Consider the following 16,932-nt stretch of genomic DNA (forward strand, 5'->3'; position numbering starts at 1 on the left):
GGTACCTTGGTACAGATTTATAATTACAAATTCTTAGGGAAAAAATTAGAAAAATAAAGAAATAAAAAGTCCAGAAATAAATTAGGAAAATAGAGAAATAAGAGTTCAGAATAAGAATCCTTCCAACTCAGACCATGCTGGGCTTCACCTCGAGACCGGGAGTCAAGTCCACATTGAGGCTGGGAGTCAAATCCACACTGAGGCTGGGAGTTGAGTTCATACTGAGACCAGGAGTCTGACTCCATGCTGAGGCTGGGTGTCCGAATCCACGCTGATGCTGGGAGTTCGAGTCCATGCTGAGGCTGGGAGATTGAGGGAAAGCTAGGAGTCTGCTTTCACCCTGGACATTACCATTACCATCTGAGGATGGGAGGTATGAAGAAAAAGGAAAAGAGAGAGAAATAAAAGAAACAAACTGAGGGGCTGACCTCTGCTCAGATGTCCTGCTTAGTTGCTATAATTTATCTTCCATTTTTTCAAATCCTATGGTGCAGACACACAAAACTGACATCAAAGGTGATCTAATAATACTAATGAGCAGCTTGATAGAGACAGTATATTAAGAATATCCTACAGTAGTTGGTGCCAGTGAGGGAAAGCACCGGACACGGAAGCAGTTGAATGGTCCGCCTCTGGAGGAAGGTTGTATTTTTTGGGAGAAAATGAGGACTACAGATGCTGGAGATCAGTGTTAAAAAGTATGGTGCTGGAAAAGCTCAGCCAGTCAGGCAGCATCTGAGGAGCAGACAAGTCGATGTTTCGAGCATGAGCTCTTCATCAGAAGTGTGACTTATTTGGGGACAGAGACCTCATAGGAAGAAGGAAACAAACGAAGGATTTCCTCTACTAAATGTTTGATTTGTGTACATACAGTCTCTCCTTTGAAATAACTCCAAAGAGGCCGGTAGCCAACAGCAAGTCACCCTTTATTTACACATGAAGAATCTTTGATCCAGTACTGCCTCTTCAGAGTCATCTATCAGAATGCCAGAATCTTTGACACTCTTCCTTTTATCTGTGAGCCAGGACTGTCTGAATTGGATGTACAGCCCCAATCAGGGAACTCATATTCTGTGAGATCTAGCTGGATGACCTCGTTTTAATCACTACAGGTTTAACATTAATTTCCTTCATTGTGAGTTCACATCTCATGTTACATTTCTGCTGTAGTCATCAGAATTCCACGGGACAAGCATCAAGTCATGCTGGACGAAGTTGAAAAGACCTTAAAGATGGAGCAGATAGTGGAGGAGTTGAGACTGCCAGGAGACTGAAGCTGCTCATTTGAAGCTCAGACATTGGCAGAAGAAATTGTAGACCCTTGGAACAAACCTGGACAAAGGCTCCCCACATGCATACTCTCATTAAAATGGAGGAAAGAAGCAATACCCTTGTTCAAAATTCCCTTTGCTAATGTGTAGGAAGCTGATTAGATTCAAGGAAGAACAAAATCCTTACGATCTTTGTCTTAGAGACAATTGTAAGGGATAGGATTTATGAACATCTGGATCGGAATAATGTGATCAAGGATAGTCAGCATGGTTTTGTGAAGGGCAGGTCGTGCCTCACAAACCTTATTGAATTCTTTGAGAAAGTGACTAAGGACGTGGACGAGGGGAAAGCGGTAGATGTGGTGTATATTGATTTAGTAAGGCGTTTGATAAGGTTCCCCATGGTAGGCTACTTCAAAAAATACGGAGGTATGGCATTGAGGGTGAGTTGGAGGTTTGGATTAGGAATTGGCTGGCTGGAAGAAGACAGAGGGTAGTAGTTGATGGTAAAGGTTCATCTTGGAGTGCCGTTACTAGCGGTGTTCCGCAAGGATCTGTTTTGGGACCATTGCTGTTTGTCATTTTTATAAATGACCTGGAGGAGGGGCTAAAAGGTTGGGTGAGCAAATTTGCGGATGATACGAAAGTCGGAGGAGATGTTGACAGTGAGGAAGGATGTGGCAGGTTACAGCGGGATATAGATAAGCTGCAGAGCTGGGCAGAAAAGTGGCAAATGGAGTTCAATGTAGCTAAGTGTGAGGTGATTCACTTTGGTAAGAGTAACAAAAAGATGGGGTACTGGGCTAATGGTCGGATACTTGGTAGTGTGGATGAGCAGAGGGATCTTGGTGTCCATGTACACAGATCTTTGAAAGTTGCCACCCAGGTAAATAGTACGGTGAAGAAGGCATATGGGGTACTGGCTTTTATTGGTAGAGGAATTGAGTTCCGGAGTCATGAGATTATGTTGCAGTTGTATAAGACTCTGGTGCGGCCGCACCTGGAGTATTGTGTGCAGTTTTGGTCGCCATACTATAGGAAGGATGTGGAGGCACTGGAACGGGTGCAGAGGAGGTTTACCAGGATGTTGCCTGGTATGGTAGGAAGATCGTATGAGGAAAGGCTGAGGCACTTGGGGTTGTTTTCATTGGAGAAAAGAAGGTTTAGGGGTGACTTGATAGAGGTGTACAAGATGATTAGGGGTTTAGATAGGGTTGACCGTGAGAACCTTTTTTCACGTATGGAGTCAGCTATTACGAGGGGGCATAGCTTTAAATTAAGGGGTGGTAGGTATAGGACAGATGTTAGGGGTAGGTTCTTTACTCAGCGAGTCGTGAGTTCATGGAATGCCCTGCCAGTAGCAGTGGTGGACTCTCCCTCTTTATGGGCATTTAAGCGGGCATTGGATAGGCATATGGAGGATAGTGGGCTAGTGTAGGTTAGGTGGGCTTGGATCGGCGCTACATCGAGGGCCAAAGGGCCTGTACTGCGCTGTATTCTTCTATGTTCTATGTTCTATGATCTGGTGACCGAAGACTCAATGAGATTACGCAGCTAGTAATGACATTCAGAGCCCTCAATGCAAGTGAGGAGGTAGCGCTTGTGAGGAAAGCCCATCAGGAAATTGTGGGACGCGCTACTGATGTTCAAAGCAATTTGCAGTTGGTTTTTGAGGTACTGTCAAGGATTTTTGGGGATAGCAGTAGTCTTACACAACTACAGCAGAGCATGTATGAGTGAAAGCAAGTTGAAGAGAAGGACTCGATTTCTGTATTGCTGGAGCTGGTGAAGTTGTTTAACCACATTGTCCTCCTCGATTTGAATGGATTTGAGGATGTTTAATTGGTGATAATCGTTTATCTTTGACACAAAGGACTTGCTTGGGTCATGGGGAACAATTAGACTTACAGCCATTTGGAGGTAACTGTCAGTGTGGACCAGAATGTCATGGGCGGCACGTTGGCACAGTGGTTAGCACTGCTGCTTCACAGCGCCAGAGACCCGGGTTCAATACCCACCTCAGGCGACTGACTGTGTGGAGTTTGCACGTTCTCCCCGTGTCTGCGTGGGTTTCCTCCGGGTGCTCCGGTTTCCTCCCACAGTCCAAAGATGTGCAGGTCAGGTGAATTGGCCATGCTAAATTGCCCGTAGTGTTAGGTAAGGGGTAGATGTAGGGGCATGGGTGGGTTGCGCTTCGGTGGGGCGGTGTGGACTTGTTGGGCCGAAAGGCCTGTTTCCACACTGTAAGTAATCTAATCTAATCTAATGTAAACCTCAGACTGAAGAGGCAATCAGATCAGATTGCTGCTTAGCAAGCAGTGACCTAGTCCTTGCTGTTTTATTTCCACTGTAGGTCTCATGCCAATCCTACCCGAGGCATGCTCCAAAGAGGAGTTGGAATTGTAACAGTTGAGTCACTTCAAATGACCCTGCTTGTAACAACTACAGTCAACTAAAGAACAGGGTTAAAGTCCAGGATTTCGCTTCCAATTTCCACCCTGCCCTCACTTTCACCTGGTTTATCTCTTACTCCTCCCTTCACTTCTTTGACATCTCTGTTTCCCTTTCTGGTGATGGACTGGCCACTAATATCTACTAATAAACCCAGTATCTCCCAAAGCCACCTGGACGATACATTCTTGCAGCCTACTTCCTTTAAAGACTCCATTCCATTCTTCCAGTTCCCGTGTCTCCATTGCATATATTTTGATGAGGCTAGCTTCAACAAAGGAACCTCAAAAATGTCTACTTTCTTCCTCAACTGATGAGTCCTCAGCTCTGTTGTCGATAGAGCCTTCAACTGAGTCCGACCCATATCCCGCACTTCCGTCCTCAACTCCTCCCTTCAGTCCCAAAAAAGCAGTAGGGGTTCCTTTGTCCTTACCTACCATGATTGTGATATAGACCAGGAATTTAGAGAGTCATAGAGATGGAGACAGGCCCTTTGGCCCAAACTGGTCCATGCAGACGAAAATGTCCATCCATGCTAATTTCCTGATGAAGGGCTTTTACCCGAAACATTGATTTTCCTGCTCCTCAAGTGCTGCCTGACCTGCTGTGCTCCCTCATTTCCTTCTAAACCTTTCCTATCCATTTATTTGTCCAGATGTCTTTTAAATATTATTAATGTACCCACCTCAACCAGTTCTGGTGGTAGCTCATTCCATATTCATACAATCCTTTGTGTAAAAACGTTGCCCATCAAGTTCCCTTTTATTCTTTCCCCTCTAACCTTAAACTGATGCCCTCTTATCCTTGATTCCCCAAATCTGGGAAAAAAAAGAGTGCATTCATCCTATCCATGCTTCTCAGACCTTATACACTTCATTAAGATACACCCTCAGTCTCCTACGTGCTAATGCAAAAAGTCCTAGCTTGTCCAATCTCTCCCTCCAACTCAGACTTTTGGGACCTGGCAACATCCTTATAAATGTCTTCTGCACTCTTTTCCAGTTTAATAAAAACATCCTTTCTATAGCAACGTGACCAAAACTGAACACAATTCTACAAGGGTGGCCTCACTAACGTCCTATACAACTGCAATATAATTTTCCAACTTCTATACTCAGTGCCCTAACTGATGAAGGCCAGTGTGTCAAAAGCCTTCTTCACTGCCCTGTCTACCTGTGATATCACTTTCAGAAAACTGTGCACCTGAACTCCAAGGTCTCCCTGTTCCAATACAGTCCTTAAGGCCCTACTATTCACCATGAAACTCCTACCTTAATTTGACTTTCCAAAACGCAAGACCTCACAGCCCCCTTCTCAGCCCACTTCTCCAGTTGATCAAGGGGATAACCTTCCTCACTGTCTACGATACCGCCTATTCCAGTGTCATCTGCAAACTTACTAATCATTATTTGTACATTCTTATCCAAATCATCAATACAGATAACAAACAGCAATGGGCCCAACACCAACCCCTGCGGCACTCCACTAATCACAAGCCTTCAGTCTGACAAGCATCCTTACACTATTACCCTCTGCATTCTACCATCAAGCCAATTGTGTATCCAGTATGCCAGCTCCTCCTTTATTCCATGCGATCTAACCTTCCAGGGCAGCCTACCATGTGGAACATTATCAAAGGCCGTACTGAAATCCATACAGACTGCATCTACTGCTCTGCTGTCATCAACCTTCCTGGTCATTTCATCAAAGAGCTTCAACAAATTGTGAGGCATCATCTCCCACTCATAAAGTAATGCTGACTACTCCTAAGCAAACCTTGACTTTCCAAATGCATGTATATCATTTCCCTCAGAATCTTCTCAAGTAACTTATCCACCACAGATGTTGAGTTTACTGGTCTGTAGTTCCCAGGTTTTTCTTTAAAGTCCTTCTTGAATAAGAACAAAACATTTTCCAGCCTCCAGTCCTCCGGGACCTCACTTGTGTCTAGCAATGATGCTCACAGACTTTATGAAACCAAGGCATACAGGCATGTGAAAATTTTATTGAAAAGCAGTGAAGGCCAATTAGGGTAGCAAAATGTGTTTGCTTTTATATTATTCTTTTTGGTAACCAGCTAGCTGAGAGCCCACTGCTTCCTCTTTGGGAGAAAACTTTGGAGTAGAACTTTGGGAGAAAAGGTTTGCACCGTTGTTTTGACTAATGAATAATTTTCTATTTTCAATGTGCCGATCTTGTGATTAATTATATAGCACTTCAAGTCTGCTGTGCCATTCAGTGTGATCATGGCTCATCATCTCTCTCAGTGCCCTATTTCTGCTTTCTTCCCATACCCTTTAATCCCTTTAGCCCCAAGAGGTATATTTAACTTCTCTTGAAATCATTCGGTGTTTTGACTTTAACTGCTTTCCATGGCAGAGATTTCCCCCAGGCTCACCACTCTCTGGGTTAAGACGTTTTTCCTCTTCTCAAACCTAAGTGGCTTACTCTGTATCCTTGAACTGTGACCCCTGGTTCTGGATAAATCAAGTTCATGGAAAATGCCTACATTTCTAACCACTGGCTGAGAATTTGGATTTTGCTAGGCTCTGCGTTCTTAATTAAATTCACATTAATGTACCTAAGGACTGAAGCTCCAACTTGCATAATTAAACATTTACTGGATTACAACAGTTACTACATTCTTATTAATCAAATAAAAGCAAAATTGTTCTTGAACAGTTAAGCATCAAACTGTGTGGACAAACCTGGCCTTTGTGATAATTTTGCGTGAGTGTACACACGACATTATATATGAATGAAATCATAGACACCTGGAGGGAAACATTGTTATGGACCTTGTCTCCAGGAAAGAGGAGGCAATTGAGGACTCCAAAGCATGGTTCCCAGTTCCCCTGCATTCTGCCTGATGTTACTTGTTGCCTTTTTCTGTCTTCTACCTTCTGAGGTAGCATTCCAAAGTCACAGACATCTCTGTCCTGAAGGGCAATGTAGAATTGTAAACCAGCGCCCTTGTTCTGGATTGACCCACTAGAGGACATAGCATTTCCACTCGCCAGGTCATTAAGAATCCTAAATACTTAAGGTATCCCTTACTCTGCTACACTACAAAGCTCCTTCTAGTGTGAGCCAAGTCTGGGATTGGTAGTATTAGGGGTGACTAACATAGGCTCCAGTGATGCTGCAGGCTCGCAGGACTTAAATGCTGTTTGAGTGGTCTTCAGAGATGGTGACTGAATCTTTTCACGATAGAATGTCACGTACGTGAGAACCTCCTGAGGTTTATCAATAAGATTTTCTGCTCAATTAGCAAAACAGCTCATGTGCATTAGTATTGAACTGAAAACCTCCGTCAGTCCTGAGCAGAGTCAGAAGTCACATGACAGCACGTTATAATCCAAAAGGTTTAATTGAAATCACAAGATTTTGGAGCTTTGACGAAGGAACAGCGCTTCTGACTTGTGATTTTAAATAAACCTGTTGGACCATAACCTGGTGACATGTGACTTTGACTTTCTACACCCCAGTCCAGCGCCAGTATCTCCACACCAGTCCTGAGCAGAAATGATGACTTCTAACATAGCCTCTAACATCATAACTAGACTCCATAATGAAAGATTTTGCCTGTTTAGTTTTCCTTTATAAAGATTTTTGAGATTTTGTGTTGTTAAAGTCATAATGCAAAGTTAAATAAATTTTGAATGCATGATGGACATTGCTTTGTTGTCAAAATATTTATTTAAAATTATACACTTCAACTTCTAATGTGACTTCTGTAAGTTCTTATTGATTTCAACAAATACTGCTATTTAGTTATCCCATTATTGAGACCAAATTTGGTTCCCTTGTGACAAAGGGAAGAATGTGATATGTTACATACAATTTAACATTCAAAAGGAATTGTCTAACTTCTATCAATTTCTTTAAATGTACAGAGCAATCAATTGCCATTGTTAAGCAGCTACATGATGTGGAAGTCACAGAGCCAAATGATGCAAGTTTTCAATGTGAGCTTTCAATTGCTGATGTGAAGCCTCCAAAATGGATACTGAATGGTGAACTTCTTCATGTTTCTGAAGATGTGGAAATTGAGCATTCTGGCACTATCCATTGTCTGACTCTGAAAAGAACAAGTTGTAAGATGACTGGCTTGCTGCAGTTTATTGCAGGGAAATCAAAATCTGAGGCGAGGCTGACTATTAAAGGTATTCAGATTCTTTGTTTCTGTATTCTTTCAAATTTCTTACTTTTCCTTTTAGACCGTAATTCAAGTTGATAGTTTCATAGTCATCTGCAACATTTAGTACTATTATTTTATAACATGATAGGTTAATAAAGAACTTCAGGATTCAGGTTAGCCATCATTTATTTTATGCATATGAAGGCAGAGCCAGCTTTATCTCTTATGATATGTAAAACTCACTCTGATGTATTACAAACACCTCGATAAAAATCATTGCAACTTAGATATTGCACTTCTCTGTCCAGATGTCTTACTTTATCTGCTGTTTCTCCACATAGACATTTTCTGTATTTCACCCAAGGCCAACTCCATCTTGCTGATAGTGTTGCTCCGATACTGCTAGCTTATGGTTCTGATTTGCTTTTACAATATGACTGAAGATTTAACCCTCAACTGTCTGAGACTCATTCAAATCTTTTATCTTTCCCTTTTTTGGCCTTTTGCCAAGCTCACATAGTTAACTTAATGGTAATGCTTTTCCCTTTACATTGCATCGTCCATACATACTGACCAGGTATTGAGCTTAGGATTGTAGAAGCACTTTGCTTTACAGTCTCTATAGGTTGGCTCAATACAATTGGCCCTGCATCCTCCAATTCCTAAATTCCTTGTGACATCTCCTGTGTTCTATGGTGATGTGAACCAAGTAGACTTGTTATACATCCAGTATCTACAGGGTGATAATCAAAACTTGGAAGATGGCCTCACTCCATGAGTGTATCTACATATTCAATTTCCAATTCCTCAGATATAGTGGTGGTATCTATTTGTTCAATCTCACCAGCCAATGCTTTCGATTGTTGCTGCAAGGTGTCATACATTGTATGCTCTTTTGACTTTTAAGGAGTCAGCTGTAGTGGAATTATGTAGAAGTGGCTCAAATACTGTGTCAGGTTTTCCAGAATATCTCTCCAGTAGATTTCCTTCAGGTTTACCTTTCCCACCCTAGTTGGTACCTGTGAGTATGAGCACATTGCTTGGCTGGTTCTAGGCCAAGTTCAACTATTCCCATATTGATACTTCTTTTGTGACATAGTGATGGAATATCTCCCTGGAATAAGATATGCAACATGATTTGATTCCGTTGCTGCCCATACAGCTTCCATCTTACAGTTTACTGTTGCATTACATCCACATTGCACTTCTGTCTTCTATATTTGATGTGGATAACGACCAAAGAGGCTTTTATGTTAAATCTATCTAACCTAATATTTATTGTATTTCTCCATAACTCTACTGCATGTGGTAACATAACATGATACCTCACATAATAATAAGCCCCCCCCATTACTCCAATGTTCCATGTAATGTCTGAGTAGATGTTAATCTTGTTTTTTTTATTCATTTGTGGGACTTGGATGTCAGTGCCTGGCCAGCATTGACAGCCCATCCCTAATTGCCCTTGAGAAGGTGGTAGTGAACTGCCTTCTTGAATCGCTGCAGTCCATTTGTAGTGGGTTGACCCGCAATGCCGGTAGGGAGGGTATAGCCAGAAGAAGGCCGATTTACATAACATTACATAAAACGTTCTGCATCGGTTTTCTGTACATGTGTTAAACTCCTTAGCTGGTAACCAGTCAGGCTATGCTCTTTGGGCTATGATGGTTTAAACAGTGTACATTAATTATTCACAGAGGCACCTTCCACTCATGAATTTGTCTCATGCTTTCCACTTGTCTACTTGAATATCCATGTTTCATTGGTACTTTATTTTTGACCACATCAATTGAAATGTTTTTTTGAACCTTGATTAATTTATTAATGATCCAAGCATGACTTAGCAGTACTATGGCCGAGCTCCGAATCAGCTTTGTCAAGGATTGATCCGCACTCAATTTTCAGCCCTGGATTCTTGCCCCTTTTCCAAGATTTCCTTAAGTAGAGAACTTAAAAGACCAAATGTTTTATCCACAATTCTAAATCAAATGAATTTGTTACTGCATTCTCTGTTTTGAATGCAATAACAACATCATTGACCAGACTACGTTTCAACCAGCCTTTTCGTTGGTTAGGGGGTGCAGGTATTGGCCATTAAACTGAGCTGCCTGTGTCAGCTATGCACAATGCTTGGGTCTGAACCAAACACCACTTGGGCAATCAGTAATGGAGATCATTAGAACAATGAATACCAGCTCGTGGTGTACATTATTACATGATAATTTACCATCCTTTACCAACTCTAGACCATTTTCTCTCTAGGGTTTAAAACCGGCATCCAATATTGGTGTTTCTAATTCCCTATTGTGTTGCTGAACTTACTACTGTTGAATAGTTCATCAACTTCACGATCACCTTCCACCCTGATCTCAAGTTCATCTGGATCATATCAGACTTCTCCCTCCCCTTCCTGGACCTCTCCATCTCCATTTCCGGTGACCGACTCAACACGAGATCTATTTCAAACCCATTGACTCCCACAGCTACCTGGATTGCACCTCCTCCCACTCCCAATTCTGTAAAAACGCTATCCCTTACTCGCAATTCCTCTGCTCTCAGGAGGAACAATTCCACTTCAGAACATCCCAGATGTCCTCCTATTTCAAGGACTGCAATTTCCCCTTCCATGTGGTTAACAGTGCCCTCCAGCGCATCTCATCCACTTCCTGCACTTCCACCCTTGAACTCCACCCTTCAACTGCAAGTATAGAACCTCTGGTCCTCACCTTCCATCCCACCAATCTCCAGATATAACATGTCATCCTTCACCATTTCTGCCAACTACAGTCCAGACCCCACCACCAGAGATATATTTCCCTCTCCACCCCGTCAGCATTTCGCAAAGACCATTGCCTCCCCCTCATTCGGTCCACGCGCCCCACTGACCCACTCTCCACACCCGGTATCTTCCCTTGCCACAACAAGAGGTGTAAAACCTGTGTCCATACCCCTCACCTCCATCCACGCCCCCAGAGGATCCTTCCAAATCTGACAGAGATTTTCCTCCACGTCCAAACACCTCATCTACTTTGTCCATTGCTCTCGATGTGGTCTCCTCTACATTGGGGAGACAGGACGCCAACTTGCAGAACGTTTCAGAGAATATTTCTGGGACACATGCACTAAACAACCCCACCACTCTGTGGCCGAACACTTCAACTCCTCCTCCTACTCTTCCAAGAACATGCAAGTCCTAGGCCTTCTCCACTGCCAAATGCTAGCCATCCAACTCCTGGAGGAACAGCATCTCATCTTCCAACTTGGGACCCTCCAACCACACGGAATCAGCATCAATTTCACCAGTTTCCTCATCTCCCCTCTCCCCACCTTATCACAGATTCAACCCTCCAACTGTCCTATCTGTCCACCATCCTTCCCACCTATCTGCTCCAGCCATCACCATCACCCCCCACCCTCATCTACCTATTGCTTTCCAAGCTACCTTTCGCCCAGCTCTAGCCCCCTCCCATTTATCTCTCTGCCCCCTGCACCCCCCCCACCCCCACGTGTGCACACACACACACACATACTCACACACACGCCTGAATTGTCGACTCTCCTGCTTCTCAGATGCTGCCTGACCTGCTGTGGTTTTCCAGCACCACACTTTTTGACCCCCATTTCTCATATTTGCCCCCTTATCTGCTGTGCTTGAAGTTAGCTTGGAATGGTAAATAGGTATAGGGACAGAGAGAGAGGGAGGAAAAAGAAGTGCGCATATTTTCTCCAAGCCCAGAAGTTGCTATTCTCTTCTGTTTAAACCTGCAGCAATTGCTAGAAGCTGGAACTTTGGAACTGATAAGTCAGAGACATTTTCCATATGTACTTCTTACAAACCAGTGAAAATGTCCAGAGGAAGACATCGTAACACCTCTGGGTCTGCCTAGCTGAAGAAAGGTCAAAGCATCATAAGTTGATGAGTTAAAGTATGAGCTTCAAAAACTGTGACACATTTGGAAGGGGGAAGAGTTACCTAGATTCTGTGTTTCAGGAGGCACATACAGCCTTTAGATTAACTCAAATTCTGTCAGTGTTCAGGGACAAGAGGGTGTGACAATGAGTAAGGCAAGTAGAGGGATTCAGGAGGTAGTGTCGAAGGAGCCTCAGCCCTTGAGCTTTTCTAACAGATTTGAGATTCCTGCTTGCTGTGTGGATGAGAATGTGGGCTATAGGGAGGATGAGCAAACTGCATTAATCCATGTAAGATTCTGTGAGTCAATATTTTAGATTTGAATCAGTCTGACCATTGTGGCTCAGACAGTCTCGCACAGGGCAGCTCACATCTTAAATGCATTACCTGGGCCGACATTACACCAATTGTTAAAGTTCACTTGAGAATGTGACTTCTAAATGTTCTGCGATTTACATATGAAAGAACTGAGACCAACATATTCATTCTAAAAGTTGAGAGACTTAACAATCCAGGTCTTTTTCAATATATAACTTCAGTTACATCACAATGTAAACTCTATAAATTCTGTGCCTTACGATCTGATATTCCACAACCACCCGACAAAGGAGCAGCGCTCGAAAGCTACGGCTTCCAAATAAACCTGTTGGACTATAATCTGATGTTGTGTGATTTTTAACTTTGTATACCCCACTTCAACACGGGCATCTCCAAATTACCTTGCTCAATAATCTTAACAGAAGTTGTTGCTAATTCTTAATTACTTGCGCTCAGATATAAATGAGGTAAATCTCTTACTGTGTCTCACACCTGCACACACACACACACCATGCGTGCTGGGGAGAAAATAAGCACTACCGCAGTTAAGCGGTAGTGTGGGGGTTAAAAAAAATAAAAACAATAAAAAAAATTTAAAAAAAGATAAAGAAGGTAAAAACAATGACTGCAGATGCTGGAAACCAGATTCTGGATTAGTGGTGCTGGAAGAGCACAGCAGTTCAGGCAGCATCCAAGGAGCAGCGAAATCGACGTTTCGAGCAAAAGCCCTTCATCAGGAATAAAGGCAGTGAGCCTGAAGCGTGGAGAGGCTCACTGCCTTTATTCCTGATGAAGGGCTTTTGCCCGAAACGTCGATTTCGCTGCTCATTGGATGCTGCCTGAACTGCTGTGCTCTTCCAGCACCACTAATCCAGAATCTCAGATATAAATGCTCTAACTAGCAAATCAAATGATCTTATAAGAACTTAGTTTCCTTTTGCTTGAACTGTATCCAACGTATGGGTATTTCTTAATATTCTATTAAAGTTCCCAAACTTTCAATTGGTTTAGTCGAAACTTTGAGGAGAAAGTGAGGTCTGCAGATGCTGGAGATCAGAGCTGAAAATGTGTTGCTGGAAAAGCGCAGCAGGTCAGGCAGCATCCAGGGTACAGGGAGAATCGACGTTCATGCCCGAAACGTCGATTCTCCTGTTCCCTGGATGCTGCCTGACCTGCTGCGCTTTTCCAGCAACACATTTTCAGCTTAGTCGAAACTTTGTCCTATATAGTTTCATCTGCAGTGTCCTTCACAATGTCATAAATAGTTTCCAAATTGATATATTTACACTGATACATTTTCCAAGTTCTCAAAGCAAAATGCATTTACTGTTTCTTGTCCCTGAACACTGACAGAATTTGAGGGAGTTAATCTGAAGGCTGTGTGTGTCTCCTGAAACATAGCATCTAGGTGCATTAGTCAGAGGGAAATGGGTCTGGGTGGGTTACTCTTCGGAGGGTCTGTGTGGACTGGTTGGGCTGAAGGGCCTGTTTTCACACTGTAGGGAATCTAATCTCATAGTATCTGGCTAACACGAATTGTTACAGTTAACCTGAGAATGTAACTTTTAAAAAAAGGTTTTGTGATTTACATATGAGAGGAATGAAACTATCATGGTATTCTAACAGATGAAAGACTCAACAAACAATCAAGGTATTTTTCAATGTATAATTTCAGTTACATCACACTAAACATTTGCTATAAATTCTGTGTCTTACAACTGTGTCCTCCACAACCACCTGATGAAGGAGAAGTGCTCTGAAAGCGAGTGCTTCCAATTAAACCTGTTGGACTATAACCTGGTGTTGTGATTTTTAACTTTGTACACCCCAGTCCAACACCGGCACCTCCAAATAATTGCTCTGGACAGAATGCAAAGAAGATTTACTAGAATGTCACCAGGATTGGAGAATTGTACGAGGAATGATTGGAGAATGTTTTCCTTGGAACAGAGAAGGCTAAGGAATGACATGATTGAAGTGTACAAAATTGTGAGGGTGGAGATAAAGTAGATAGGAGGAATTTGTTTCCCTTGGTAGAGAGTTCAAAAGCCAGGAACCATAGATTCAAGTTAAATGGCAGAAATATTGGAGGGGATGTAAGGAAAAACATTTTTTTCATGCAGAGGATAGTGGGTGCCTGGAATTCATTACTTGACTTGGTGGTAGAGGCAGAGACCCTAAATTCTTTTAAAAGTACCTGGATCTGCACATTAGATGCTGTAAGCTGCAGGGCTATGGGCTGTGTGCAGGAAAATTGAATTAGAAAGGGCATCTGGGTGTCTTTGAGTTGGTATGGACAAGATGAGCCGAGTGACTCCCTTCCTGGTTCAAAGTATAAAACTCACTCTGGTATGTTAACACTTCTAAACTTTATACACATCATTACAACATACATCTTAGAATTCTCACACTGCTCAGATGAGGTGTCTGCTGTTTCTCCACAGTCTTTAACACATTTGCAGTATTTCATCCAAGGCTGACTCCACCTTGCTGACCGTGCAGATCTAATACTTCTAACCTGCCTTTGTACATCTGTTGTTCAATCCAACACTGGCCACTAGACATAATGTCTCACCAGTATTTTCATTTTGGAGACCTGGTGGAGTTCAGCCGGTATTTGATGACAACCTTTGTACAGGACAATTACTCTTGCTCCCCATAACATTGTGTTGTCTTCTCTTGTGAGCTACTCTCTCTGGGTCCAAAACAGTTTCACTTCTAGTTGTGATATCGCTTTGGTTTCCCCATTAAAACCAGTTGTTTCAGTTTGGAAAGAACTGGATCTTTCTGAGTCTAAAGTCTGATATTGTTGGCTGTGACTGGGAGTATGTCCTGAAAAATTAATATTATTCCAGACTGGGGTTACCTCCGGTAGTGTATCTGGTAAAGGGAGTGGACTCGATGAATCCATATTTGCTACTCGGCCTTCTGGAAGGTGTTCTAATTTGTAAATTTAAGAACTTAGTATTAGAGCTCACCACTGAATGTGGCCCAGAGTTTCGGGTGGCATTGTCTTTGCCTCTTAAAGCACACCAAATAAGCATAGCTCACGTCCAGGTTCATGAAGGACAGGCCACCCTTCCAGCTTTGCGTATAAATCCTCCATGTGAAGGATTGGTATTTATCTAGCTGCGAAAATTGTTTAAATCCCCACAAAGTCAAGTGGACCCATCAGGCATCAAAATTGGTATGACCACTGCTATCAATTTCGTGAATTGGATTGGTTTGATGGTGCCTTTACTTTATAGTCTTCTGATTTCTGACAGAGTCAAAAACCCTGATATGGATTCTCTTGGTACTTGAATTGCCGAGTAAAAGTGATAGCGTCACAGAATTTAGAGAGGCATGAAGTCATAATATTTCTTAACTATCAGTCAGTTCTTGAAGGTTTTTAGTCTCTGGTGCCTCAGGGAAAGTTAAGCTTAAATGACAGAAAGAACTCCAAAGGTTGCCAGGAGAATTACTCATTTTTCATCTGCCATAATGTCATCTTCCCAAAATCATAACGCGTTCATTCCACATAGTGGGTTCAATCCACAATGGCAGAGTCGAATGAGTCAACCTTCCCACACAAAGGATTGATGTAAGAAATGCTTATCCCAACTCAAAGATGAACTGTTGCAAGCAAATTTCTTCAGGATTATGCTTTATTCTCATCACCTCTGAAATAACTCCACAGAGGCCGGTATCCCATCAGCAAGTCGCTCTTTATTTCACATGAACTGTTTTTGACTATAATTCATACAGAGTCAGCAACACAGTGTTAGTATCATCTCTGATATTCAAAGTTTTTTGTCAGCCATTACCCCAATCAGGGAACTCATATTCTATGAGGTTTAGCTGGCTGACCTCATTACAATGACTACACCTATTCTAATATTACCAGTGTGGTTTTTTGTAGTTAATTATTACATTTTTTTTTCATTATTCTTTCATGGCTATTGGTGGTGCTGGCTAGGATTTATTACCCATTATTACCTATCCCTAATTGCCTTTAAGAAGATGGTGGTGAGCTGCTTCCTTGAATCACTGCAGTCCATGTGCTGCAGTTTTAGGAGGGAGTTTCAGGATTTTAATTCAACAGTAATGAAGGAACCTCATTATCATTCCAAGTGAGTCTGCTGTATAACTTGGGGGGGAAACTTGTTCATGGTGGTATTCTCATGTTCTTGCCTTTCTAGGTGGTGAGGCGGGTTTGTAAGGTACTATGTTTAGTTGTTATCTTGTATTTCACTTGAGGACACATCTTTTAATCTTGAGAGTTACATTAATGCAAATTCATTCCTATTGTGTAGTGTAATTATAAATTCACAATGTGATTATTTTCCAGAGCCTCCAACATTGGTAGTTAGAGAATTACAGAATATTACAGTGGAAGAGAGGCTCTCTGCTACTTTGAGTTGTGAGTTTACACCTACTCCCAAGATGGTGAAATGGTACAAAGACCAGAGCTTAATCAAATCATCTGACCGGTACAAATTTAATCAAAACAAGAATGTGACAGAACTCACCATTTCAAACCTCAGACCTGAAGACTCTGGTGAATATAGCTGCAAATCAAGTAATGCACAGACCACAGCAACACTCACAGTTGAAGGTAAGAATTAACACTGTAAGAAGTTCCTTACTGTTATAGATTAAAATTTGTGAGAAGATTTGTAGTTCAGGTGCTCGTTGTTGTGGTTCTGTTGGCCGAGCTGGGAATTTGTGTTGAAGACGTTTCGTCCCCTGTCTAGGTGACATCCTCAGTGCTTGGGAGCCTCCTGTGAAGCGCTTCTGTGATGTTTCCTCCGGCATTTATAGTGATTGCTATAAATGCCGGAGGAAACATCACAGAAGGG

At 42.3% G+C, this 16,932-nt stretch overlaps 1 protein-coding gene across 4 annotated transcripts in view; it reads left to right on the plus strand.

Moving 5' to 3' along the window:
• The window catches only part of obscnb (obscurin, cytoskeletal calmodulin and titin-interacting RhoGEF b), a 799,195-nt gene that overhangs the window by 196,504 nt on the left and 585,759 nt on the right, over positions 1–16,932 (plus strand). For all 4 annotated transcript variants that reach the window (XR_015757277.1, XM_087987576.1, XM_087987577.1 and 1 more), the window contains exons 24-25: positions 7,619–7,888; positions 16,422–16,688. Coding sequence is in view for 3 of the 4 variants with exons in the window: in XM_087987576.1 (XP_087843702.1) it covers positions 7,619–7,888; positions 16,422–16,688 (537 nt within the window). In the remaining variant the exon portion in view is untranslated. The remainder of the gene's footprint in view (positions 1–7,618; positions 7,889–16,421; positions 16,689–16,932) is intronic.

This window comes from Chiloscyllium plagiosum, unplaced genomic scaffold, assembly GCF_037043375.1.
Source record: "Chiloscyllium plagiosum isolate Xiang-an unplaced genomic scaffold, Cpla_swu_hap1 HiC_scaffold_5, whole genome shotgun sequence".
Taxonomy (NCBI): Eukaryota; Metazoa; Chordata; class Chondrichthyes; order Orectolobiformes; family Hemiscylliidae; genus Chiloscyllium; species Chiloscyllium plagiosum.